Raw genomic sequence first — 26,315 nt, 5'->3', positions numbered from 1 at the left:
GCTTGCTCCACCGAGTTTCCCCATTTTTAATAGAGCGAGCGTGTCCCAAACCGGAAGGACGTTCTCGAGTGGGCTTTCTGCTCATCCCCCACCCTGCCTGAGATGACGTGGCTGATACTAGGCTATTTCTACCTCTCGGCTGTCCTTCCTCACAGTGATTCCGTCCTGCCGAAGCAGTGGGGACGACGCTCTGAATAGGCAACTTCCCTTTTCGCAGGGGTAGGAAGTGAAGCTTGTGGTGAGCGCAGCGAGCTCAAGCGTTTTCTTCGGCTGTGGAGGAGGACACCCCCCCCCCCCCGTCCCCTGCCTCCCCCGGTGAATCTTGTCTGTGTTCCAGCAAAGCACCTGGGTTTGGTTTATCCTCAGACGGCATCTCTGCTTCTGCTCGGTGGAAACAGGGAAATGAAAGCCCATGGGGGGGATGGTCAACAAACATGAGCCGCTGGGATTCCTCAGTTAGCTGTCTCCTGGGCATGCAAACAGAACGGTGCCAGTTTTTACTGGAGAGGGTAATTCCCATCTGGGACAATTTACCAGTGGTCAAGCTGGAGTCTCCTCTGTTGTGGGACGTGATGCCCAAGAGGTCGGTTTAGAAGATCACAATCCTCCCTTCTGGCCACGGGGTCTATGAAACACGGCGTGGAGCCTGCTAGTATCCGTAACTGGGGAAATTTCTACATGGGGGTTAATGACGCCTCATGCAGCCCCCAGGAATCTGCCCACAGGAGGTCAGGGGAAGAAACTGGGCCATACCTTCTGAGTGTTAGTAAAAATAGCATATGAGTGGGTGGATTAACCCTCTGAGGCCCCCTCCTGCCACCGCATCCAGAGAACGCACCTTAGTTTGTGCCCACGCAAAGCCCCACTGACTTCAGTGGGTTTCCCCAGGGGAAAGTGCCCGCCCATGTGGAATTCATTGCACAATGATCCTCGTGATTTGCACTGAATTTTCAAGTAGGGGCTGATGAAATCTGACACCTCCCGCCTTTTGTACCATCCCCCAATATGGGAATCAGGGCTGTATTGTTAAAAAGAAACAGCTTCTTACGCAGCTTATAAGCAACGCTTCCAATGATGTCATTAAATACTACTACAACGTAAAGAGAGCTTGTCATCAGTATCCCCCACACGGGGAATGTTCTTTGCCCCATTTCGCAGAAGGGTAAATTGAGGCACAGAGGGAGGAAGTGACTTGCCAAGGTCACGCAGCTGGCCAATGGCAAAGCCATGAATAGAACATAGATCTTCAAAGTGCATGATCCCCTAGGACTTGCTGTCTCCCCAAATCGTACAGCTGCATTAGTTTGTGGAGGATTTGAGCTGCTTGGAATTCTGGAACAAATTTTCATTGACAACAGCTTTTTTATCAAAGAGGAAGAATTTTTGCAAAACCAAGTTAATATAATCAGGTTAATTTTCTTCTCTATCTTCCCCCCCCCCCCCCCCCCCCCCCCAAAGTTTTGCTTTTCAACATTTTTCTATGAAAACGTTATATAAAAAAATATGTGCTGGCTTGTTACACTTCATAACGGCTTTTCATCTAGTTATTTCTGGTTTGCAGGCCTATTTTGTCTGTATTTTGGGCTGGGAGGTTTTCTGTGCTGCTAATTTTATAGGCCAGATTGGTCACATAAGGAGACTTTTCTTTTCTTTTCTTTTCTTTTCTCAAAATGGAAAATTCTCAATGTGAACTAGAAACTTTTTTCGTCCAGAAACAAAAACGTTAATTTCGAGATGACGTTTTGATAACAATGCCCCAGAAATTGTCAGCTAAATGAGAAATCAGTCTGGTTTCAAAACCAATTAAATAAAAACACTGCTGGTATTTTTAGCGGCCAAGTTTGTGTGAGGGGGATTGGGGGCGTGGTGAGAGAGATGAGCTTACGCAGAGTTCTTCAGCTCTTGAAAACGCATTTTTAGGGTAGGGTAGGTCTACCCTGCAATTAAATAACCGTCAAGCTCTTGCCAGCTGCCTGGAACTTACAGGGCTTCTGCTTGTTTGAGGTGTAGACCGATCAGAGCAGAGTTAATACCTCTTCAGTCGCAGGGGGAAAGGGGAAGAGCAGGCTTCCTGGGGGGCAATGGGGCAACTTGCTCTGGGCCCTTTAAATTGCCGCTGGAGCACTAATGGCTGATGGTGGGCGGGGCATGGTGCTGTCAAGGTGGCACAAAGGGCTAGCTGTTCCCAGCCCCGCCCATTTTTCCTGAGGCCCCGCCCCCTCAGGGAGTGCAGAATTGGGGCCCCACCACCTTGCCCAGAGGCCTGGCAATTCCATGGGCCTGGAAGAAGGGGAGGGGAGCTGTGAGAAGGGAGGGATAGTGGGTTACACGCTGTAGTAAGAGCTAAATCCGGTGTCAATTCAGTCCACGTGTCGTAGCGAGTAGCCGATGTAACCCACACACCTGCCGTCCCATCTCGTGACACCTCGACCACTTCCGGAGCGAGCGGTGAGCGTGCTCTACAACCTCAGCTGAGAAGCAGCTGGCTCTTTTGCTCATGTGGTAGAGGCCTATGGGCGCCCCTCCAAAGGTGGCAGGTTTGAGCCTGCCTCTCGGCGTGACACAAGAGCTCTGCGTGGCCACTCCCAGGCCCAGCTGGTGAAGGTGTTGTGCAGGTTTCCCTTGAGAAGGAGGACTGAGAGGTCAGACACAGTGTGAAAAGTGCCCACCCCCACAAGGGAGGGGGTGTTTTGGTCTTTTATCGTGTTCCGGTGTGAGTTCATTCGAGAGCATAGTGACTGACTGGTTTCACCCACTCGTGCTCAGGGATGTGCCTAGGATGAGGTGTACCACACATGGGTGGACCATGCAAGGTGGGCTGGGGAGAGGCTGGGTCATCAGAGCGGTGGAGGTGTTGCGGTAGGTTTTGCATCTTGTTGCTCCACCAGGGTTTGGTGTCTGGCAGTTTGGGGCTTGATGTTGTTAATGTGACGCTCGGCAGGGATCAGGGAAGAAGCCACCCCTCCACTCACAGCCTTGTGCACTTGGCTACTTGCGTCCGTAGCGTTCATAGCCTCCCTCTGAAGCATCAGTTATTGGCTATGGCTGGAGCGAAGACCAGTGTTCCCTCTAAGCGGAGCGCGTGGGCGGCCACCCAGGAGTGATTCAGGTGCCGCCCAGCTGATTCGCAGAGTGCCCACAGCAGGCCCCATGCGTTTCTACTGGTGGTGCACATCTGTCCATGCCTGGGTGCACAGAACAAATTTTATTCCGCACATGGATGGAAAAAATTAGAGGGGACACTAGGTAGGACCCTGGAAGACACCATCCAATGGATCAACCCACGTGCGTGAACCAGACGTGGAGTCAAAGGGAGCAGGCGTGCTACCGACGCCTGTCAGAGCTGCTCGCAGCAGGCCAGGTGGCTAGGCAAGCGACAGCAGTGGAAACACAGTGACTCAGGTTTCCATGACAAAGAGGAAGAGGGTCTAAAATAGGCACGGTCAGTGTTAGAGGCACCCAAAAAAGGTGCAACGTCCAACCTGGGGTCTCCGCTGACCTGACTGAAACTTGGAGCCAAGGCCGCCCAGGTTTGGATCAGTGGGCTCAACGGCAGGTTAGGAACCCAGGCTGTCTGCTCTCCAGGGCCACCCACCAGGGGTGGCGGCTGCTGAGGGACGGGGGGGAAAGGGTGGAGCACCAGCGGTCTGTGCCGCCGGCCATTCACCCCCAGCCTGCAGAGTCCGCCGCCCCCTAGCCTGGCCACTTGGGTGTGGTGCACAGTTGTGCCGAGGTCTTTGGTCCCTGGAGAACGGGGCGGAGGGGGGGGTGGTTATCCCGGGAGACTGCAAACGCTGGCTGGGGGAATGGTTTACAGGACTCCCTCTCAGCCCATCGTCTTCCCCCCTTCTGCTCAGTGTGCACAGAAGAGAGGGGGCGGTTTGGCCCAGATATTTGCTTACAGCACAGGACACAAGGCGGTTTGTGTGAGGAAGATGGAGCACACAAAGCCCCCGTCAGGCAACGGCTGGCGCTGTTGTGTGGGCGGATGTGTTGCCTGGGCCTAGTGCCCCGGATGGGGGATTTCTGCCCACTCCAAAGGACCAGACCCGTCACTGAGATAGCTCCATGGAGGGTGCTTTACACCCACTGAAAGACTGTCCCTTCCCGAGCCGGACATGGCTTTTTGCCAGCTTTGAACACCTGGGTGCTTTCAGCCTGTACTTTTCGGGCCCCCCGGGGGCGGTGACGAAGGGCATCCGTTGCCCCTTCTCTCCTCGTGCCCGGGGAGCACCTTCCATGTCTCCAGGGGGTGCCTGGGCGCCGCGGGGTCCTGCCGTGTCTTGGTGAGCCGTGCCGGTGACCCCCTGGGGCCTGAGGAGGTGGTGTTGCCCACTGTGCGGTAAGCTGTGTCTGCCCCGGCGTGGGTGTGCGAGGATGGGCGGGCGCACTTCCCCATCGGCGGCAGCCCGAATTCAGACTCACTGCATCCCCGAGCCCACCATGCCCCCTGGCAGTCTTCCAAAAGGGGTGTGGCCTGACAAGAGAGGGTGTGGCCACAGCACTGCTCCTCCTTGCCCGCCTGCTGGACACGGGGCGCTGACAGCCTGGGGCAAGGTGGGGGAGAACGGGCGACTAGGCTCCCGGAAGAGGAGATGGATTTTTCACGGTCTGGCCAGAAAATGTATCCATCCACTGGGCAGGCAATGGCCCCAGAGCAGCGCTGGGCAATAGGGCAGCACTATGACAGCAAAGCAGGGGCCAGTGCCTATGAGGGGGGCATGTTTTCATTAGGCCCTCGCTTTCCCTCAGTCAGCGCACCCTGCGACAGGAAGCTGGTCCCACCCTCCACCATCTTTGCCTGAGCCAGCGCTGGTCTCTGAGGGGGGCTGCTTATCACGCAGCACGGTTGTGTTATCTGGCATCTCTTTCTTGCCTTAACTGAGGTAACGAATCGTTTAGAGACGCAACAAAAAACGACCCAGCAGGGCATGAAAGCCAGTTACATGATGGGGAGGGGGGTGTTTTTTTCAGAGGCAGAAGATAAAAACTATAAGGCCGGATTCCCCAGTCTGCTGCAGCGCCCTTTGTGCCGCTCGACCCCGGTTTCACTGACTGGTTTTTCAGCTGCTTGGTCTCTTCATATGCAACCCTTCTGCAAACGCCAGACAGGACTCTGAGGGGCTTAACGCGGTGGGATCTGATTTGCCTCTGCATGGGAGGTGCCGTAGGCGGGGGAAAGGTCTGCTTTTTGGGAAACTCTGTTACTTTGTCCTCCTGGGCCCCCTCCCTTCGGCTCTTTTGCACGGGCAGCCGGACTGCAACTCTGAGGGGCGAGAAGGATGGTCTCCTTGCTTGCCGGTCTGCACCGGGGCTAGTGCAAGGGAGCACGAGTCTTTGCTGAGGTTCTGAAGCACAGAGCTGACCGAAATAATATAATTGACTCATGGAGTCTGATTCACCACAGTTGTGCAATGCACGGGGGCGTGTGTTTTCCTACTGTGCCAGTCCATGAGGAGATAAGTTGGTGATCACCAGACACAGAGCCTGTTAGTTCAAACCGTTTATGCTTTTTGCCCCATTTTAGCAGGGCCAGCCCACAACATTTTGGCACCTGGGGCGGGGAGCTCAAATGACGCCCCCGTGTCCCCTCGCTTGGTCCAAACCTTTGAAAGGTCTCAATTCTCTGAGTCCTCATGGCACCCCCCACACACACAGTCTGGCACCTGAGGCGGCCACCTCAGTTCTCCTCATGATAAGGCCAGCCCTGCATTTCAGCCCCCCTCTGCCCCACCGCTGGGTTGCTCCAGAGGGAGGCAGTCCTCTTTGTGTTAGGGTGCTCTGGAAGCTCAAAAGAGCTGGAGTGGACTCATGAATTTAGAGCCCAAAAATCAGAGCTGGACAAGACCTACTAGGGTTTCATTCCTGTCCAGCCTGGTGGTTCTCCTGAAGGTTGAGCTTGCTCCCAGTGAAGTCACCAGCAAAACCTTCAGCGCCCTTACATGGGTCTTTTTTCTTCTCCAGCCGTGATTTTCGACTTTTCTTCGTTTGCAGCCCCTAAAATATTTTGAATGGAGGCACAGATCCCTTTGGAAGTCTTAGACATAGGCTGTGGACTCCAGAGGTCCTCAGAATGCAGGTTGAAAACCACCGTTCTCTGGTAAGGGCAGCCTTCCACTGACCCCTTAGACATAGTCTGTCAACCCCCAGGGGTCCATGGACCACAGGTCGAAAACCGCCGCTCTCCAGTCTGTTCTCCATCTCATTTTGAAGGAGTCAGGTGATTTAGCCGCTTCCTTTCAACTTCCCACTTGATGTTCTTGTGCGAAACACCAGCCTTACCGACAATCACGTGCTGGAAAACAGGAAGGTGCACAAGTCAGTGGTGACAGTCCCGTGCACAACGGACACTCGGGTCCCAGGAACATGTACCAGCAGGTGGGCAGATCATCATGACCCTGGCAGAGTGATGAAACAGTTTGAGGCAGACCCACTGTAAATTGGCCTTTTGGGGAAGGGGGTACAAAAGGTTTTTAAGGAGAAAAACGAAGCTTTCTTGATACCAAAATATAGCGCACATCCGTGTTGGATTTGCCAAATCGTTTTGTTAAAAAAAAAAGCTCGGAACACATGTTCGGGGAGGGGGAAAAAAAAGACAAACCGTGTTCATTTTTCAGTTCGGAATGTTTCGCTTCCAAACTCCCCTTTCGTTTTCGTTTTAAAAACGAGCAAAACTGTTAGAAGGTACTCAAAGCGGATACAAAGCAGGAACTCTTTTGCTGAACCCCGAAACTTTTATGTGACATTTCGATTTACCAAAAATGTTGTTTTTCAGCTCCAACCCAAACTGATTTTTCTTGTAAATTCCTGGCGAGCTGAAAAACGCATCATTTGCTTAGCGCTCCATGTGAGAAATGGAGAAGATGCTTAGGCCGTGGTGTCCAACCAGTTTTGAAGCAGTAGCCACTAGAGGGGCCACTACTATAGCAAATTAGCCACCCTCAACCGGTCAAATAGCCACATGGCTAGCGTGCTGGACTTCATGGCTCGTAGATTTCTTTAGCGTGACACCAATGCCTGGGTTTGAAGGCCGAGGCCTGCTCCATCTCCCATTGATGGACATCCAGAAATCCAATGGGATGAACCCCAAAATTCTGTTTGTGTTGAATCAATAGAAGCTTTGCCGGATTAAAAGCGGAGTAAGGGCAAGAGAGGGGTTTTCGAAAGAATTTAGCCCATGTAGTTCCCATTGACAGCTAGTGAGAGTTGATTACCTAAGAACATAAGAACATAAGTCATTTGCACTTTGGAAACTCACCTTTAAGAATCTGCTTCCTCCAAATGACGTGTGAGCATTAACTCGTCAGAAAAGCGCTTTGTTTCCATTCTTGTCCTCTTCAATTCTGCATGGAACATGTGTGTCTATGATTCTATGTTAGCTGAAAGGCTGGAATCTTGGTTGTGAGACCTTCCTCCCACGTGGGGGTCTGAGCCCTGCAAATCTGAATGGCTTGATTCCAGATAGCTGCTGTGGGTCTTTTATCCCCGTGTAGATATCCCCTTTGTCCCTGAAGCGCTGACATATTTTGGGGGTTGCTGCAGGAATAATTGGCGTGTCTATAGCCTTTGTGTTATTTTCTGACATACAATAGGAATGATCCTTGGGGTGCACCGAAACCTGTTCAAATGTCGACTGTCACTTTAAATTTCAGGGCTTTTTGGCAGAGGGGGCGGGGTCTAAAGGGAAGTATAAAATCTGATCCCCACCTAGTAGCAGTAGTGAGTCAGCAGAAAGCCAGCCTAGGGTGAGGCCGGGTGAGTTGCACCTCTCTGTTCTAGGGAGCAGCCTGTTTTCTCTCTCTCTTTGTTTTTTTTTTTGGGGGGGGGGGGGGTTCTGTTTATTCTGAATTCTTAAAAAAAAAAAAAAAAAGCCGTGTCACATAGCAACCTTCCAGCAAGAGCATTTCTATCTAACATAACAATCCCATGCAATGCTTGTCCTCAACGCCCATTGACCTGAGTGGATAGAACGGGTAAAAAAAAAAAAAACCCCCGTTATTTTCCCTGTGAGCAGTTTCAAACGAAACATTTTGGCTCAAAACTGATCACAAATGTTGATTCTTTTGCAAAAAGCTCCCAAACCAAATGAAACTTTTCATTACTGATTGCCGCTCGTGCTTCACTGGCATTTCCTAAACACCAAACGCAGTTTGATTTTCAAAACATTGTGTCTTACTGTTTTTTCATTTCTTTTCTTTCTCATCTGGAATGGGGCAGAGGCAAGGGAAAATAAGCAGAAAAGGGATCGAAAGTAGAAAAACACATTTACTTCATTTTATAGTGGTGGCCGGATAATATTCTATGCTGTAGACAGACAGACAGATAAAAAACTAGGGATACCAATTAATTAATTGCGGTTAATTCAAGTGATTAAATATAGGCACAATTAATTACAGTTTTAATGGAACTGTTAAAAATAATAGAATACCCATGTACAATTATTACACATATTTTTGGATGTTTATCCACATTTTCCAATTTAGCGATTTCACTCACACCACAGAATATAAAGTATATGGTGCTCACTTTATATTACAGCAGTGCCACCTGAAGGCCTTGCTTCACTCTCAGGTGATAGTGTAAACATTTTATGCCCTAAACGTAAACAAATGTGTTGGTCTCAGTGCTTGGCTGAACAAGAAGTAGGACTGAGTGGACTTGTAGGCTGTAGAGTTTTGGTTTTGAGTAAAACAAAATCTATTTTTGTAAGTTGCGCTTTCATGCTCAAGCAATTGCACTACAGTACTTGTATGAAATAACTGAAAAATACTATTTTTGGTTTTGACTGTGCAATTATTTGTAATGAAAAATAATATTATACAGCGAGTTCTGTGCACTTTATATTCTGTTTTGTAATGAAATCTGTATATTTCAAAATGTAGAAAAACATCCAAAATTATTAATTACTTAAATTGGGGTTCTATTATTGTTTAACAATGCAATTAAAGCAGATTAATTATAACTATTTAAAATAATCTTATGATTAATTCATTGTAAATCATTTGACTGCTCTATATATTCCTTTTTCTTACTTTGCTAGTGAAAGCAAAAATTAAAAGTCTGAGAAAGTGGATCTCCCCTTGCATTTCTCTCATTTTTTAAAAACTTATATCCAATTTTTCCAAGGGGAACGAAGTAAATAACAGGGCTGTCAATTAACTTCAGTTAATTCACACCATTAATTAAAACAAAGTCACCTGATTTAAAAAATTAATTGCCGTTTTAATCACACTGTTAAACAACAATGGAAAACCAATTTCAATTTACTAAATATGTTTGTGGATGTTTTTCCTACAACCCTGGTAAATAAATAAGCTTTCCTCCAGGCATGCTTTCTTTCTGCTTTTTACCTCCTCCTCCTCTTTTTTCAGCGGGGAAATCATGGGGAAGGAGATATAAAAATTGAGAGGGTGTTGTGAAACAAAACTTCTCACCACACAGGTTGGGTTTTTTTCAAAGACCAAACATTCAGTGTTGTCAAAAATGTTTTCGTGTGTGTGAAAAAAGCAGCTCTCTTTGTTGACCAAAATACATTTTTGAAAAAAAAAAAGACATTTCGACTATTTCTGGAGACCAGCAGGCTCAACAGCGCTTAGGCGGCCTGTGTGTCTGAGGGTTTTGCACAGCCGCCTTCTGAATGGAAGACTGGCATATCTACACGTCAAGCGTACAGAATGTTTCCGGGATATGTGAAATGGGTTTCTCTGTACTATAAATGCCTGCAGCCCTGGTGGTCTCCATCTCTTAAAAAAGTAGGGTGAAATGTCAAGGGAGGGAAATCATTCTCAAATATTTCCCGAATTTCAATTGCTGGGCCCTTTGTTCACTTTTCTGTGTAGTTTTGCCAGAGCCATTTTCTGAATCTAAAACCTTCCTGCACCATCAGACATCGCTTGACGCACACATCAGATGCCGCCGTCTCTCTTTATTCTGGGGTGCTTTTTGCATGCCCTCTGTCTTCTTAACGCCTGTGTTATACAGCCATTTCCGCTGGCACGGACTTCTGAAGGCTAATGGCATATTGGGGTGCATTAGGAGGAGCATTGTCAGCACATCTAGGGAAGTGATTGTTCCCCTTTATTCGGCTCTGGTGAGGCCACATCTGGAGTATTGTGTCCAGTCTGGGCCCATCAGTACAGAAAGGATGTGGACGCACTGGAGAGGGTCCAGCGGGGGACAACCAAAATGATTCGGGGGCTGGAGCACATGACCTGCGAGGAGAGACTGAGGGATTTGGGTTTGTTTAATCTGTAGAAGAGAAGAGGGAGGGGGGATTTGAGAGCAGCCTGCAACTCCCTGAAGGGGGGTTCCACAGATGCTGGAGAGAGGCTGTTCTCAGAGGGGCAGGTGGCAGAACAAGGAGCAAAGGGCTCAAGTTGCAGTGGGGGAGGTCTAGGTTGGAGATTAGGACAAACGATTTCCCTAGGCGAGTGGGGAAGCCCTGGGCTGGTTCCTTAGGGAGGGGTGGAATCTCCATCCCTAGAGGTGTTTGAGTCCCAGCTGGACAAAGCCCTGGCTGGGACGATTGAGTTGGGGCTGGTTCTGCTCTGGGCTGGACTCGGTGACTCCTGAGGTCTCTTCCAGCCCCGTGATTTTATGAAATGTTTGGGGAAGAACCTGCATTTCTGCAAAAGGGGATTTGGGGCAGTGGCTCCCCCAGGCCGGGGAGACTGGACTGAAGAACTCATATCTTCTGTGGTGTGAGGGGGCTTTGCGTTGTCCCGTGGACTATCCAAAGAGTCACACCCTGCACGTGAATGCAGATTCCCAGTCACGTTTTGCAAGAGCCGAGCATCTCCCCAAAGAGGGAAATCTGGTAGCTCCTCCCCCTCAGGCAAATTTTATCTTTTACATCTGATGTCACAGAAACTCCCCTTCTGTGTGCTCAGCCTTCCCCGTCCTGCTCTCATTTACCATCGGACTCCACCCCAGAGGTGGCTGCATTTCAGTGGCGAAATGGTTTCTGTGAAAACGGGGCTCGATTCCGTGTCAGCTGGTGAGCCCTTCCTCCCCCTGGGAAGTCAACGGGAATCGGTGCCACTGCATGGCCAGTAGCACCGCTTGCACCACCCCCCGGGAGAGATGGTCCCACCCTCTTGAGCTTCACAGCGCTGCCCAAGGGATCCCTCCCCCCAATTGGCTGCCTTCCGCTTCCCCACCTCCTGGGGGAAAGCAGCCAATCAGGACTGCAGCAGAAGGAGGGCAGATCTCTCCGCGTTCCCCATGGCTCTGCTCCCCCCCCGCTTTGCTCCTGTAATGGGTCAGTCTGCTCTCAGCTCCTCCCCCCACCCCCTTCAATGCCAGACCTGAGGATGGGGAAAAGGGGATTTGGGGCAGTAGCTCCCCCAGGCTGGGGAGGCTGGAGGGAAGAACGCCTAGAGCAGGGGTGTGCTGAGGGGCAAAGGGCAGCTGTGGGTAGTATTGATGTGGGGCTGTGGGTGCGTCATTCCTTCTGGGGGGGCAGAAGGGAGGTTGGACCGGCACAGCATGAGTTGGGGGGGCAGGAATGGAAGTTCCACGTGATCAGGCAGCGTGGGAGGCGAATCGGTGTAATTTCTTCTCCATGGGGTCCTCCGTCCACAGCAGGGCCCAGATCACCCTCCTCTCAGCATTTTGGGAGAATGGGAAACATGGCAATGTCCCATAGAGCCTCGGGGGTGGGGGGTGAGAAGGGAGAACTAGGGGTCACCAGATGAAATGAATAGGCGGCAGGTTTGAAACTAACAAAAGGAAGTTTTTCTTCATGCAGCGCACGGCCAACCTGTGGAACTCCTTGCCGGAGGAGGCTGTGAAGACCAGGACTTTAACTGGGTTCAAAAAAGAACTAGATAGATTCATACAGGTTAGGTCCATTGATGGCTATTCGCCAGGCTGGGCAGGGATGGTGTCCCTAGCCTCTGTTTGTCAGGGGCTGGGAATGGGTGACAGGAGAGGGATCACTGGATGATTCCCTGTTCTGTTCCCTCCCTCTGGGGCACCTTGCATTGGCCCCTGTGGGCAGACAGGCCATTGAGCTAGATGGGCCTTCGTTCTGACCCAATCTGGCCATTCTGATGTTCAAAAGTCAAAAGACAGATCAATATCACACGATTTGGGAACCAGTCTTGGTGATGTTTCAGGGTCAGGCACAGGACATTTGAACATTGGGGGGGCTGGCAATATTGGGCGAGTCGTAAACCTGGGCTAGTATGCTGGCATCCGCGTATGAGAATCTGGCCTAAAATTGCTGGCGCCCTTTGGGTTGAAAGCACCACACCGGTCAGCTTCAGAAATCCTTAGCCCAGGGGAATGTAATTTAGCTGACGTGTGTCAGCCTCGTGACCATTGGGCAAGTAGGAATGCTGCCCCTGTCACCCACACCCTTACTGGGGGTGGTTCCCTGTCCCATGGAGTGGCACTTAGACCGCTTACAGAGAAAATAATGAATCCTTTAGCTCACGTACAAATTGCCAGAGGTCCCAGGCTCAGTTCTGCCCGCACTACACAAACTTTCTGTGCACCCCAAGTTTCCATAGTTTGCTGAGAACCTTTTGTATGCTCATGTGGCAACTCAGAACACAGCTCAATTGTGACCTCAGCTAGGACTTGAACCCACATGCTCTAGTTTAAAAGGCCAGTACCATCCCTGTTCCACCACAGAGGGCAAATGAGCCACCTTGCCAAGAGTGTTTAGCGGCCAGCATGGGGCATGACCCCTTCTCCCCCACCCTGGCATTATTAGCATCACACTCTAGCCAGCTAAGCTAGCTGGCCCAAGAAGTTTTCCTCCTCTTGTTAATCAGATGACTTGCCTGTCTTGCCCGCTTCCTGTTGTTTCCACTGAAGAACTGATTAGCCGTGGCCAGCAGGGAAATCAAACTCATCTTGTAGCTTGCAGACCTCTTACTTGGTATAGTGTAACCCACTGGGTAGCCTGTGTTACTGGCCCCCTTCTGTGTCTATCTACCGATGTCGTGTGGGTCCCTGGTGCATCCAGTGAGAGAGCTTTATCACTAGGTGCATCGTCTGCTCTCAATCCTTGAGGCGTTGGCCAAGAGGTGGGGCCTCACCACAGCACCGGATGCGGGTGTAATGTTACATTCCTCAGCTCGGCCCGGCCACGCACATGGAAAGTGGAACAGCAGCCCCCTGGAAGCAACTCTGCCACCCCTCCGAGGCCTGGTCTACACTGGAGGGGAAGGTCGACCTAAGCTACGCAACGCCGGCTCTGTGAGTTGCATAGCTGGAGTCGCCGTGCCTTAAATCCCCGTCCACACAGCGGGAGGCCGATGGGCGCGCACGGTGCCACTTGCTTCCCTTACTCCTGGCAGAAGGAGAAGCACTGGACGCCAGTGGGGGATGACTTCAGCATTCAATTGAGCGGGCCTGCGCTAGACCCGCTAAATCAAACATTAGAAGATCAACTTCTTCTCTGTAGTGCAGAGACACCCTGAGAGGACATAACATAGGCAGGCTTGTAAAGACATTAAGGCTCCCTTATTCTTTTGCACAAGCGTGTAGGGCGAGCGATGATTTTACATCACCATAAATAATTAGAGGTGATCAAAAAATGACACTTTTTCAATTTAATTTCCTGATCTATCTATCTATCTATCTATCTATCTATCTGTCTGTCTGTCTGTCTGTCTGTCTATTTCTCTATCGAATCATAGAACGGGAAGGGACCTCGAGAGGTCATCAGGTCCAATCCCCTGCCCTCATGACAGGACCAAGCACTGTCTAGATCATCCCTGACAGGTGTCCGTCCAACTTGCTCTTAACTATCTCCAGAGATGGAGATTCCACAACCTCCCTAAGCAACTTATTCCAGTGTTTCACCACCCTGACAGGTAGGAATTTTTTCATACTGTCCAACCTAAACTTCCTGTGCTGCAATTTCAACCCATTGCTTTTGTCCTGTCTTCAGAGGCCAAGGAGAACAATTTTTCTTCCTCCTCCTTGTAACACACTGTCTATCTAATCTGGTGTTCAAAAACCTGACCCAGAAACATCGCTGGGGTCTCTGAAAATTTGAAACAATTCACTTCTCAGTAGAAATGTTTGGTTCCTAAATTTGATTTCTTCCTCTTTCCCTCCACCCCAGCTGTCTGCATCGAAGAAGCAGAAAAATTTGCCCAAAGCAAATAAGTAGGTTATAGTCAGAACGCTGTTTTTTTTTGGCAAAGATGCTGTGGCACGAAACCTTTTAGCTGTCGCTATTCAACCCCTCTGCCACCTGCCAGCCGCCCCTGCCCACAGTGCCTGCATAAGCTCGGGGCCCTGGAAAGCCAGGAGGGCGTTCGCCTTGGGGATGCCTGCTGAGGGCCCGGTTCTGCCACTGGCAACCTGTGGGAACTTAGGGGCGTCGCTCAGTTCTCCCTCAGGGAGAGGCAGAGAACGGTGCTGCTCCATCCTGCAGGCCTGTGTTGAGGCACTCGGTATGACAGTCAGGAGGCCCTTATAAGTACCGGTCATGGAAAACATTGTCCTTTCCCTCCTGCCTGTGGTCCCAGCTCCTCTGGTTTTCCTTAGCTTCGCTTGGGGCCTGCTCACACCAGCCTGACGCACACCTGTCTGCCGTGAGACGCCCCTCACCTCTCCGTTTGTGTTCTCTTTCGCAGGATGGGGTTATACGGGAGCAAGCACCGCTCCCCGCCACACACGCAGGCCGATGCTGCGAATAGGACAAAGCCTCCGATATTGTCCAGGAAGAAACAGCCCCCGCCCCCGCCCCCGGTAAGTAACCCGCTTTCCATTTCCTTTCTGTGCCCCATGGTAGCGTAGCTGCTTGCCCCCACTACCGGGAGATCCATGCTGGGGTGATCGATCCACCGGGGGTTGATTTAGCAGGTCTAGTCCACCGCAGATGGCTCCCCCATCAATGCCTTAGCTCCACCAGAACGAGAAATGAGGTTTCTCCCATCGATCCAGCGCCATGTAGACACGGCCACAAGCCGACCTCAGCTACGTCGACTCCAGCTGCGTCCCTCTCCTGTCTCCCACTTTCAGACAAACAGAGACTAGGGATATTACTTATCCTGGTTAATAGCGTTTGATGGACCTAACCTCCAGGAATCTAGCTAGCTCTTTTTTGAATCCTGTTAAAGTCCAAATCTTCAGCACATCCTCTGGCAAGGAGTTCCACAGGTTAACTGTGCACTGAGTGAAGAAAAACTTTCTTTTGTTTGTTTTAAACCTGCTACCCGTTCATTTCATTTGGTGCCCCTAGTTCTCATATTGTGGGAATAAGCAAATAACTTTTCCTTATTCACTTTTTGCACACCAATCATGTTTTTATAGACCTCTATCCTATTTCCCCGAGTCTCCGCTTTTCTAATCTGATAAGTCTCAGTCTTTTAATCTCTCTTCATATAGGACCCGTTCCAAACCCCTCATCATTTTTGTTGCCCTTTTCTGAACCTTTCTATGCAGGTGTAAATAATTAACCCTGATATTCATGAGCAAGGAACACCTCATGACAGTTATGCCAGGGTTTCTTGCTTTTTTGCGTGGAGTGGTGTTCCTTTCTCATTTTTATCAGCTGATTCATTGATGCCTCCTGCGTGGGTTAACAGACCTTGTAACAATTGACTGAATTACAAGTAAGGCAATGTTTGGAATCTAGATAAGCAGGTAGCTCCGCTATGATCATCCAAATCAATTGAGGAGACGTGGGGGTATTTAAGGACATGAGCAAGCAAGCTCCCTATGCATTATAATAAAGTGTACTCACACCTGGAAGCCACCTAGACGGCCTGATCCAAAGCACATTTAAAGCAATAGAAAGTCTCTCATTGAATTCAGTGAGTTTAGGATCAGGCCTTGAGTGGCTTTTGTACCAGAAAGCAGATCCTTCCACTCGTCCAGCAAAGTAACCAATGGACTTTCTTTGTTTCTCCCCAAGTTCAGACAACATGTTAATACCTCGCCTCCAAACCAGCCATCCGCTCAAGGTAAGATTCTTACATTTCATCACCTTCTCTGGGATGCTCGTCCGGCACTGTGCCGTGAGTGGGGGGGTGAGTGAATTAGTGCTGGTATCGATTCATTTGTGGTTTGTTTTTTACGGTTTGTATGCAGATGCACCGTTAGGTGCTAATTAGCCTGGTCGACATCTTAGGCTGGCTTAGCTGCGTGGCTCAGGGGTGGGAAAGCAGACAAGTCGTTAGAAGGATGGGATGCAAATCGGGAAATATTGGAAATCGTCAATTTCTCTCTCCAGGCATAACCCTATGGGTATGTCTACACTACACACTTACTTCGGAATAAGCAACTCTGGAAGAAATACTCCGAAATGGCTTATTTTGAAACAGCACATCTACGCTACAGGGAAGCCTCGAAATGAGTCCGAGGCAGGCTCCCCTCATGTGGATGTGCTCCCACACTCCTGCTATTTCGGAAGAGGCATTATTCCTCATGGAATGAGGTTTACAGAAGTCGGAATAAGCTGTGTAAACACTGGCATGGTTATTCCGAAATAACGCTGCTGTGTAGACACACCCTCGGGGGAGAAATGTTCTCTGTTACTTGGCCAAGTGGAGCAAAGTCTGCACAAGGGGATTTGAACCAAGGACGTCCACAACTAAGATTAAGAGCTGGTCCAGTTTGAGCAAAAAAAACCCAGCCTGTGCTAACAGTTGCTGTAACAGACCCATGGATAGTGCATATGAGCAGAGCCAGCGACAGGGGGCAAAGGGGCAGCTCCCCAGGGACCTGGCAGTTTGAAAAGGCCCAGGGCTTTTGGCTGCCGCTGTATCTTGGCAGCGGCAGTGGCTGAACCCCGCCCCGGCCTTTCTATTTTCACTGGACCCCTGGCGGCATGTGCCCTGCAGCCCAGGCAGCCCTGAGGGACTGGTTGGGAAAGGCCAGCCCCACCCCTTCCATGTAAGGCCCCTCCCCTCACACCTGAGACCCCGCCCCAGACCTGGCGAAGTCTCTGGTCTCTCGGCATAGGAGATGTAACACACATTCAGGCGTGAGTTAGGCATACCCCAAAACGGTATGCGTTACACTACCGTGGTTGAGATAAGTAGATGCTGGGCTTTCTGAAATTGGCTGAAGAGAGCTCTGTACGGAGTGCTTCTGTTTCACAAAGAATAAACTCAGCCACTGCTGGGCGCGCTTCAGCCAATTTCGAAGCACCCACGCTAAGGTGCTGCACTGACAGAATTACATGAGCGCACGTTTTGTGTGTGAACAGAGCCTGAGACTCAGAAGAACTGAGTTCATTGTCTGGCTCTATTGTAGACTTTCTGGGTGATCCCAGGGAGAAATGACAGCTTCTGTGGGCCCCTGGGCAAGATGTGTGTGGGGGTGCTCCTAGAAGGGGCGGGGCTTTGGGTTAGAAGGGGTGGAGCCTTGGATGCAAGGGGCGGGGTCTTGGATGGAAGGGGCGGGGGTGGGGTGGGGCTCCAGGCGCTGCTGTTGCCACAGTAGCAGTCACGGCGGCAAGGAGTCCTGGGTCTTTTTGAATCACCAGGCTCCAGGGTAACTGCCCCCTTTGTCACCCCCATCATCAGGCCTCGGGGACCCCAAGCAAGCCTTTCCATGTCTCTGTGCTCCAGTTCCTCCTCTGAAAAACAGGGCTCATAATTCTTCCTTCATCCCATCCTTTGCCTCTCCTGCCTCATTAGATGGAAACTTCATGCAGAGGACTGTGTTCAGACTGTGGCGGTGCCTAGTGGCCCCGATCCAAATTGGGGCCCAGTTGTGTTAGGCGCTCTACAAACATAATAAGCAAAAGTTCCTGGTCTGTAGAGCTCACAGTCTCCATACAGGGCCTAGCCCATCGGGGCCTCAATTTAGGGTCTCATCACGGCTAATCATTTATAGTCCGAGGATGGTTTTTGTCAGTTGAAGGGAAAATGTTACAATTAATATGAAAGATTATGTTGCTATTGATCAGCGTTCCGGTCATACCTCCAGCACATACTGAGGAAACGATTGTTCAGAAACGGGGGATCCATTTATTTTTATTTCCCATTTGTGCACAAATGCAAGCCAATCAAAACAATGTACACATGAAGGAATAGCCCTAGAAACACAGGCAAAATAAGCACTAAATTCTTCCGACTCTACTTATGGCTATCGAAAGAACCTCAACATAAGAAAATTAGGCTCTGCCCAGACAAGGAGACAGACATTTAAATGCTCGAGTTAAAATTGAACAACATCTCTTAAGCTGAGCTGGGTGCAAACCCGCATTCCCATCCCCGTGGGAAATTCGGATCTTTTTGCGATACCTTTTTTTGGTCTGAAATCAGGATGAAAAGTCAAAATGTCAAGACTTTTCCCAGGCTGGAAAGTTGTTAAAAATGTCCATTCCAAAATGACAAAATGATTTGTTTCAGTCTGGTTCCACTTTCATGGGTGTCCCTAGGACGTACAATGGAAAAGGTGATTAAAAACAGGCTTTTTACTTGGTGATTTGACTTGCCAATTTAAATCTGCCCACCTGGTCATTGACTCTAGAGGGGTTTGACCTCACGTCTCCCATTCTCATTAACTGTAAGCCAGGGGTAACTAGTAACTGCCTCAGAGGGATGAGGTGGGGTTTGACACAGCAGCCCGCGTGATGCACACAGAGCTCCCCGACAGAAAACGCTGCCGTAATGCAAAGTAACATTCTGCTTCCAAACTTTCCCTCTCGCTGGTGCTGCTCCTCCCTCCTATTGGGGGAAGCGTCAAACTTCCCCACACTAGAAGCTGCCGGCTGACCTTCAAGTTCTTCCCTGCCACTTTCAAGAGGCCTTGGTTTCCAGAGCCTCACTATTTCCTCTCATGGTCATGTGCTGTCTCCAATAAATCCCAACCCAATGGCTTGGCTCGCACAAACCTCGGGTTGCTCTGGAGATGTTTTATCTGCCCGGGAGAAGGGGCAGTCTGGGCTGCCAGCGGGCAGGTGGCATTGTTAGAAAAGGTAAAAGAGAAAATGGGACTCGACTCTGTCTCAAGACACTCTGGCTACGTCTACACTGACCCCTCTTCCGGAAGGGGCATGTAAATTTCACCAGTCGTCGTAGGGAAATCCGCGGGGGATTTAAATATCCCCCGCGGCATTTAAATAAAAATGTCCGCCGCTTTTTTCCAGCTTTTAAAAAAGCCGGAAAAGAGCGTCTAGACTGGCCCCGATCCTCCGGAAAAAGTGCCCTTTTCCGGAGGCTCTTATTCCTACTTTGAAGGATAGAATAAGAGCCTCCGGAAAAGGGCACTTTTTCCGGAGGATCGGGGCCAGTCTAGACGCTCTTTTCCGGCTTTTTTAAAAGCCGGAAAAAAGCGGCGGACATTTTTATTTAAATGCCGCGGGGGATATTTAAATCCCCCGCGGATTTCCCTACGACGACTCGTGAAATTTACATGCCCCTTCCGGAAGAGGGGCCAGTGTAGACGTAGCCTCTGTCTGTAGACTATTTATCACTCTTGCCGCATTCGTTAGGCTGCGCCCAGACAAAACCTCTCCACATCCCATGGGTTTTTACTTCAGCTCTTAGGAGGGGCTGCTCACACCCCCTGAATGTGAGGAGAGCAGAGGGCGTTTCTGCCTTGGGAGCTGTAACCACACAGACTCCTTACACGCTGGCTCAGAGAGATGCAGCCGTGCGGTAGGCCCGGGGCCGGGCCACGGAGCAATGAAACCGCCTTGTCCAGTGACCAAGGATCCACGCGGGAGCAGAGTATTACATTAGGGCTACGTTTAGACTGGCATGAATTTCCGGAAATGCTTTTAACGGAAACGTTTTCCGTTAAAAGCATTTTCGGAAAAGCGCATCTAGATTGGCAGGACGCTTTTCCGGAAAAGCACTTTTTGCGGAAAAGCATCCGTGGCCAATCTAGACGCGGTTTTCCGCAAAAAAGCCATTTTCGCGATTGGGGCTTTTTTGCGGAAAACAGTACTGTGCTGTCTACACTGGCCCTTTCCGGCAAAAGTCTTTCGGAAATAGACTTTTTCCCAAATGGGAGCAGCATAGTTTTTCCGGAAAAGCACTGATGATTTTACATGAGATCGTCAGTGCTTTTCCGGAAATTCAAGAGGCCACTGTAGACAGCTGGCAAGTTTTTCTGGAAAAGCAGAACAAGGAGCAATGGTCTCAAGTTGCGGTGGGAGAGGTCCAGGTTGGATATTAGGAAAAACTATTTCACTAGGAGGGTGGTGAAGCACTGGGATGGGTTCCCTAGGGAAGTGGTGGAGTCTCCATCCCTAGAGGTGTTTAAGTCTCAGCTTGACAAAGCCCTGGCCGGGTTGATTTAGTTGGAATTGGTCCTGCCTAGAGCAGGGGGCTGGACTTGATGACCTTCTGAGGTCTCTTCCAGTTCTATGATTCTATGATTCTTGAGTTATGGGAACAAGTCGATATCTTTTCCTTATTCACTTTCTCCACACCACTCATAATTTTATAGACCTCTATCGCCCCTCCCCCCACGAGTCTCCTCTTTTCTAAGATGAAAAGCCCCAATTTTATTAATCTCTCCTCAAATGGCAGCTGTTCCAAACCCCTCATCATTGTTGTAGCCGTTTTCTGAACTTTTTTCCCATGCCGAGAGATCTATTTTGAGATGAGGCAACCATATCTGCACACAGTATCCAAGAGGTGGGCGTACCCTGGATTTACACAGAGGCAATAAGATATTTTCTGTCTTATTCTCTGTCCCTTTTTTAATTATTCCTAACCTTCTGGTTGTGGAGTAAAGACATGGCAGAACCTTCGGATATTCACACTCTGTGTGCCCAGACAACATCTCCCTCCCTCGCCCACTGTAATTTTTAAGGTTAGTGTCAGTGGTTTCTGGAAGAACGGCTCTCGTACAAGAGTAATAGAGATGTAGCCGTGTTAGTCTGGTCTAGCTGAAACAAAAGACAGGACTATGTAGCACTTTAAAGACTAACAAGAGGGGGATTTTGCACAAAAAGTAGCCATCTACACTGCTCCTTTTTGCACATAAGCCTCTTGCACCAAAACGGCCCCTAATTAATGATGCAAATGAAGCACAGCAATATGCTGATCCGCACTTCATTTGCATAGGCTTTGGTGCAGGACAGGTGCAGTGTAGACATAGCCCTAGTGTGGTTCACTGTCCCATGCAATGGCACTTAGACCACGGACAGAGAATGCTTAGAACAAGGGAGTGCTCCAGGCTAAACTGGGTGCCAGCTGGCTTTATAGTTCAGGCTGCAGAGGATCCTGCACTAAGCTCTGGAGATCCTAGGTTCAAATTTGTCCAGTGGTGGTTACATGGGCAGCCCCCCAGGAGAAATTCAGATACTGCCCAGCTGATTAGCAGAGAGCCCACAGCCAGCAGCATGTTTCTATGGGTGGTGCACATGCCTTAGTGCATATAACAAAAATTATTCTGCAGGTACATGGAAAAAATAGCGGAACATGGATGGTGTCTCTTTTCCAGCCTGCGCGGGAGCCTTTTCCTAACACAAGGAAAGGCTCATCCGTAGGGAAAGGGTCTCCCCAGGGGAAGCCGTAGGAAAAGGATCCAGCGGGGGGAAGCTGTGGGAACTTTTCCTTTGCCACCTCCTCTCTGCCAGAGGCTTTCATTGTGGCATCACACTGCTGTGTGGGCACAGCCTGCTTTTCATAGCAACTCCTCGTTCCCGACACGCTGCTGCCAGCGCAGACCCGGCTCTGAGATGTGCACAACGTCGAGACGAGATTTAAATGTGGGCTCGGTGTGTGGGGCTAGCGAGAGTCTTGAATGAAAGAGAAGGCCGAGGGTGTCTTTGGAGAGGCTGGGAGGGTCCCGCAGCGACCAAGGGAAGTGGGAGAAGAGAGGGGTTGGGCTTTTCTCATATCCACGCACCGCGTGCCGAGTTCATCCCCTCCGTGGGGGGCCACCTAACCCCCGGCGTGTCTTTTTCCCTTACAGCAGATGAGAACATTGTGATTGCACTGTACGAGTTCACCTCCACCAGTGACCGCGACTTGGAGCTGGTCAAGGGAGAGAAACTTCAAATCCTGAATAGGTAAGTGACCCTCATCCGCAGCACTTGCTGGAGAAGCCTTTCCAAAACTTCCGAGGCTGGGGTTCGGTGCTTCGTCCACAGTGGGTCAGACCAAAGGTCCATCTAGCCCAGGGTCCTGTCTGCCGACAGTGACCAATGCCAGAGGCCCCAGAGGGAGGGAACAGAACAGGAAATCATCAAGTGATCCCTCCCCTGTCACCCATTTCCTGACAAACAGAGGCTAGGGACACCATTCCCACCCCTCCTGGCTAATAGTCATTGATGGACCTCACCTCCATGAATGTATCTAGTTCTTTTTTGAACCCTGTTATAGTCCTGGCCTTCACAACATCCTCTGGCAAGGAGTTCCACAGGTTGGCTGTGTGCTAGGCAAACAAATACTTCCTTTTGTTTGTTTTAAACCTGCTTCCTATGAATTTCATTTGGTGACCCCTAGTGCTTATGTTCTTTCCACACGAGCGCTGCGATCTTGGGAAGTCACCTGGCTCCCTAGCTGTAGAACGGGGATGATAACACCTCTTGAGCCAATTGAGTTTAAAAGCACTCTCGCTCGGGGACTGTTTTCCCCATGCTCATGGGCAGCGCCGAACAACATGGCCCTGCTGTCAGCTGATACTCAGAAAGGCTAAGGTAGCATAAATAACAACTTGTCAGCTGTGTACGTGGGCACAGCCTGGGCTGATCTTTGCCTTCAAAAGGATGTGGGTTTGGTTTCCCTTTGAAGAAAGGCCAGGACCTAGCCAGTTTAGGGTGGATTTTGTTGACTTTGTTTGAAAAACTTTGGAGGGATTGTTGTCTTGTGAGGTTGTCCCAAAGGGGGTTCGTGACTTTGGTGGATGTTTTTGGTTCAGACACTTGCCTTACACCACTCAGTTGTGACAGGTGGTGAACATCCAGCTAATGAGAGTGGGTTTCAGTATTTTCTGGGGTGCCCCCAGGGTTTCGGAAGGCGCTCCGAGCAGCCAACACAGAGAGCTGCCTAATGCAATAAAGGAAGCAGCAGCGAGGAACAGATGAGGAATTGAAGACAGTGCCCGAGTCTCTGTCTGGGACGGAGGTGGGAAGTGAAAAACACCCACTTGCTCAGGGTTGAAGAGACCAGTGTCTTTACGGGTTGCCTTTCTAACCAGCCTCCAAGCTGGGGGGGCTGATAGAAACGGGGGTCTGTCCGCACAGCCACCAGGAGGCGCAATTCCCAGCGTGGGGAGACTGCTGGGTGCCAGTTCATGCTAAAAACAGCTGCGTGGCCACAGCGGCACGGACCTACAACCTCAGACAGGGCTGCTGCCGGCACCCGGCTATTTCTAGCACGTGGGCTCGATCGCCGCGCAGCTGCGGTGCGGACGTCCTCTGGGCAGCGGTATGTGGAGCGCCGCGCCGCCTTTGCAAGCTTCCAGAAGCTTCCGCAGCCCTGAGCCGCCTCAGGCAGGGCTGAGGCAGAAGCTCCGTTGGGCGTTCATGCGCCGTGTCTTGTTTGATTTGCAGAGATGGAGACTGGTGGCTGGCAGAGTCTCTCACCACTGGGAGGAAAGGCTACATCCCCAGTAACTTTGTCGCACGAGTGGATACCTTGGAAATGGAAAAGTAGGTGCCCTAATATCAGCGCCTCGTCTTTAGAACGTGACGGCTCTTGGGCTGCCCCACACAACGATCGCTTGGAAGCCAGAGAAGCGAAGCCGTACCCTGAACTTGTCAAAGAATCGCCACAGGCTTTTCCCTTGGGGCGTGCGTTCGCACTGATATTTGGACTCTACGCCCCGGTCTATGTGAGGGAGTTACTTCAAAATAACTCCCCTTATTTCGAAATAACAAGCGGCGCGTCCGCACGACCAAGCCCGTTATGTCCAAACCAGGGGCTGGTTATTTCGAAATAACGAGAAAGAACGCTTCTTTCTAAAGAGTTACTTCGAAATAGCGGGAGAGTGGATGCGCCGCAGCTGCTGTTTCGAAATAACGACTCCCCAGAGTCATTCAAAGTAATTACTCCCCCATGCTTCTTGGGGCTTTACGTTGAAGGCCACGTTAAGGGACTCATTTCGAGGCTTCCCTGTAGCCTCGGTCTAATTTCAAGGCTTCCTTTCGCTAATTCGATTTTGTTATTTCGGGAGTTATTAAACGTTATTTTGAAATAATTTCCTAGTGTAGACATGCCCAAAGTGAACAGAACTCTGACCCTCATCTGTTGAAAATGTTACAGTAAAGGACTCTACCCCACCTAAAACCGTTCGGAAATGTAGTCGGTGCTAGACACAGGGTCCTCCAACTTAGGACTGAAAAGGATTGCTTGGGTTGAGTCCACAGTCCCTGGCTGTTACAATCACCTCACACAATCCTGTTCATCAGCCTACCAGCTCCATCTTACAGCTTGTGAGGTGGCGTGTCCCCATGACTCAGGGTGGCCCGTCCATATAGGCAAACTAGGCGGTCTCCTAGGGCGCTAATTTAAATTGGGCGCCAAATGGTGGTGGAATATCATTGAGGGGATTGGAGGTGGGGGCGCCGATTGCATGGTTGACCTAGGGCGCCAGTTGCTGGCAGCTAGTCTAGGGCCACCCCTGCCACTACTCCTACAGAGAGGGCTGGAAAGCGTCTTCTAAATTCCAGCCTGAATTTATTCATGACCAGTTTAGCCCCATTGTCCTTTGACAGACCCACTGATGGGGGGCAGGGCAAAAGGGCAACTGTCCCGGGGGCTTCTGGGCTCCTCAAAAGGGGGGGCTCCTGGTTACTACCACTGGACTTTGGGCTGAAGGGCTAACGGGAGAAGGCTACCCTGCAGCCACGCCCCCTCTGTCTGAGGCTCCGCCCCTTTGGGGAGCGCGGAACGGAGCCCCACCCACCACCTTGCCCAGGGGCCCGGCAATTCTGTCCTGTCACTTAAATAGCTCTTCCCCCTCCCATGATGTATTTTTACAGAGCAACGATGCCCCCTCCCAGCCTCCGTTTTGCTAGGTTAAACACGGCACGCATCATTTCAATGGGAGATAACCACTAGGCAGGCTGGGCCTCTGCAGAGCGCCTCATAACGGCTCCGGGCCTCTTCTCCCGCAGGTGGTATTTTAACGCGCTCAGCAGAAAAGAAGCCGAGCGGCTGCTGATGGCGCCTGGCAACAAAATCGGGTCTTTCCTCGTCAGGGAGAGCGAAACCACGAAAGGTACGGCTGGGGGGGCGGGTTCGCATTACTTCCTGTCATTGGCCGGCCAAGCTGCCAGAGATTCCTACTAAGAACCCCCTGCCAATTTGGCTGCTTCTCCTACGGCCCTGCGCGCTCTGAGCCGAGGGGCCGGTACCGAGGCCCTCCTTTTGCTGAGCTCCGATTCCCTCACAAGATTTCATAGAATCATAGAATCATAGGACTGGAAGGGACCTCGAGAGGTCATCGAGTCCAGCCCCCCACCCTCAAGGCAGGACCAAGCTCCGTCTACACCATCCCTGACAGATGTCTATCTAACCTGTTCTTAAATATCTCCAGAGAGGGAGATTCCACCACCTCCCTTGGCAATTTATTCCAATATTTGACCACCCTGACAGTTAGGAATTTTTTCCTAATGTCCAATCTAAACCTCCATTGCTGCACTTTAAGCCCATTACTCCTTGTCCTGTCCTCAGAAACCAAGAGGAACAAATTTTCTCCTTCCTCCTTGTGACACCCTTTTAGATATTTGAAAACCGCTATCATGTCCCCCCTTAATCTTCTTTTTTCCAAACTAAACAAGCCCAGTTCATGAAGCCTGGCTTCATAGGTCATGTTCTCTAAACCTTTAATCATTCTTGTCGCTTTTCTCTGCACCCTTTCCAATTTCTCCACATCTTTCTTGAAATGTGGCGCCCAGAACTGGACACAGTACTCCAGCTGAGGCCTAACTAGTGCAGAGTAGAGTGGCAGAATGACTTCACGAGTTTTGCTTACAACACACCTGTTGATACAACCTAGAATCATATTTGCTTTTTTTGCAACAGCATCACCCTGTTGACTCATATTTAACTTGTGGTCCACTATGACCCCTAGATCCCTTTCCGCCATGCTCCTTCCTAGTGTGTTCCCAGTTCTGGGCCTGGACCAGGGAGGCATGGCTACCCCCAGAACATGCCCCCCCCCCCCTCCGGCTACTCCCAGAACGGTCTCCCCGCCCTGTCAAATTTTGAGTGAACACCATGGAAAAGGCCATGCGCGATTGCCCATTGAACTGTTGCTTTTGCAATGGCTACACTACGAGTATGCTTGGCAAAAAATAAGCTAATGAGGGACTCATTTGCATGAGTCATGATGCCATTTGCATATTTTCTGCCGATCCATTTTTCCTAGGGGTTTTTGTGCAAAAACAAGCAGTGCGAATGTTTTCTTTTCAAAAACCCCTAGGCAAA

The 26,315-nt window shown here is 50.4% G+C and overlaps 1 protein-coding gene across 3 annotated transcripts in view; it reads left to right on the top strand.

The window, feature by feature from the left end:
- Positions 1-26,315, top strand: part of BLK (BLK proto-oncogene, Src family tyrosine kinase) — a 73,720-nt gene that overhangs the window by 13,048 nt on the left and 34,357 nt on the right. Inside the window, exons 1-6 of one of the 3 annotated variants that reach the window (XM_025181099.3) lie at positions 11,266-13,209; positions 14,601-14,715; positions 15,884-15,932; positions 21,853-21,949; positions 23,435-23,533; positions 25,001-25,104. In XM_025181099.3, coding sequence (XP_025036884.1) covers positions 13,106-13,209; positions 14,601-14,715; positions 15,884-15,932; positions 21,853-21,949; positions 23,435-23,533; positions 25,001-25,104 — 568 coding nt within the window. In that variant the 5' untranslated portion in view covers positions 11,266-13,105. The other 2 variants (XM_025181100.3, XM_075923239.2) reach the window with 2 other exon arrangements.

Source organism: Pelodiscus sinensis, chromosome 3, assembly GCF_052426305.1.
Source record: "Pelodiscus sinensis isolate ZL-2025 chromosome 3, ASM5242630v1, whole genome shotgun sequence".
Lineage (NCBI taxonomy): Eukaryota > Metazoa > Chordata > Testudines > Trionychidae > Pelodiscus > Pelodiscus sinensis.
The sequence above is the reverse complement of the archived record's forward strand: the minus strand, read 5'-3'. Positions and strand labels throughout refer to the sequence as shown.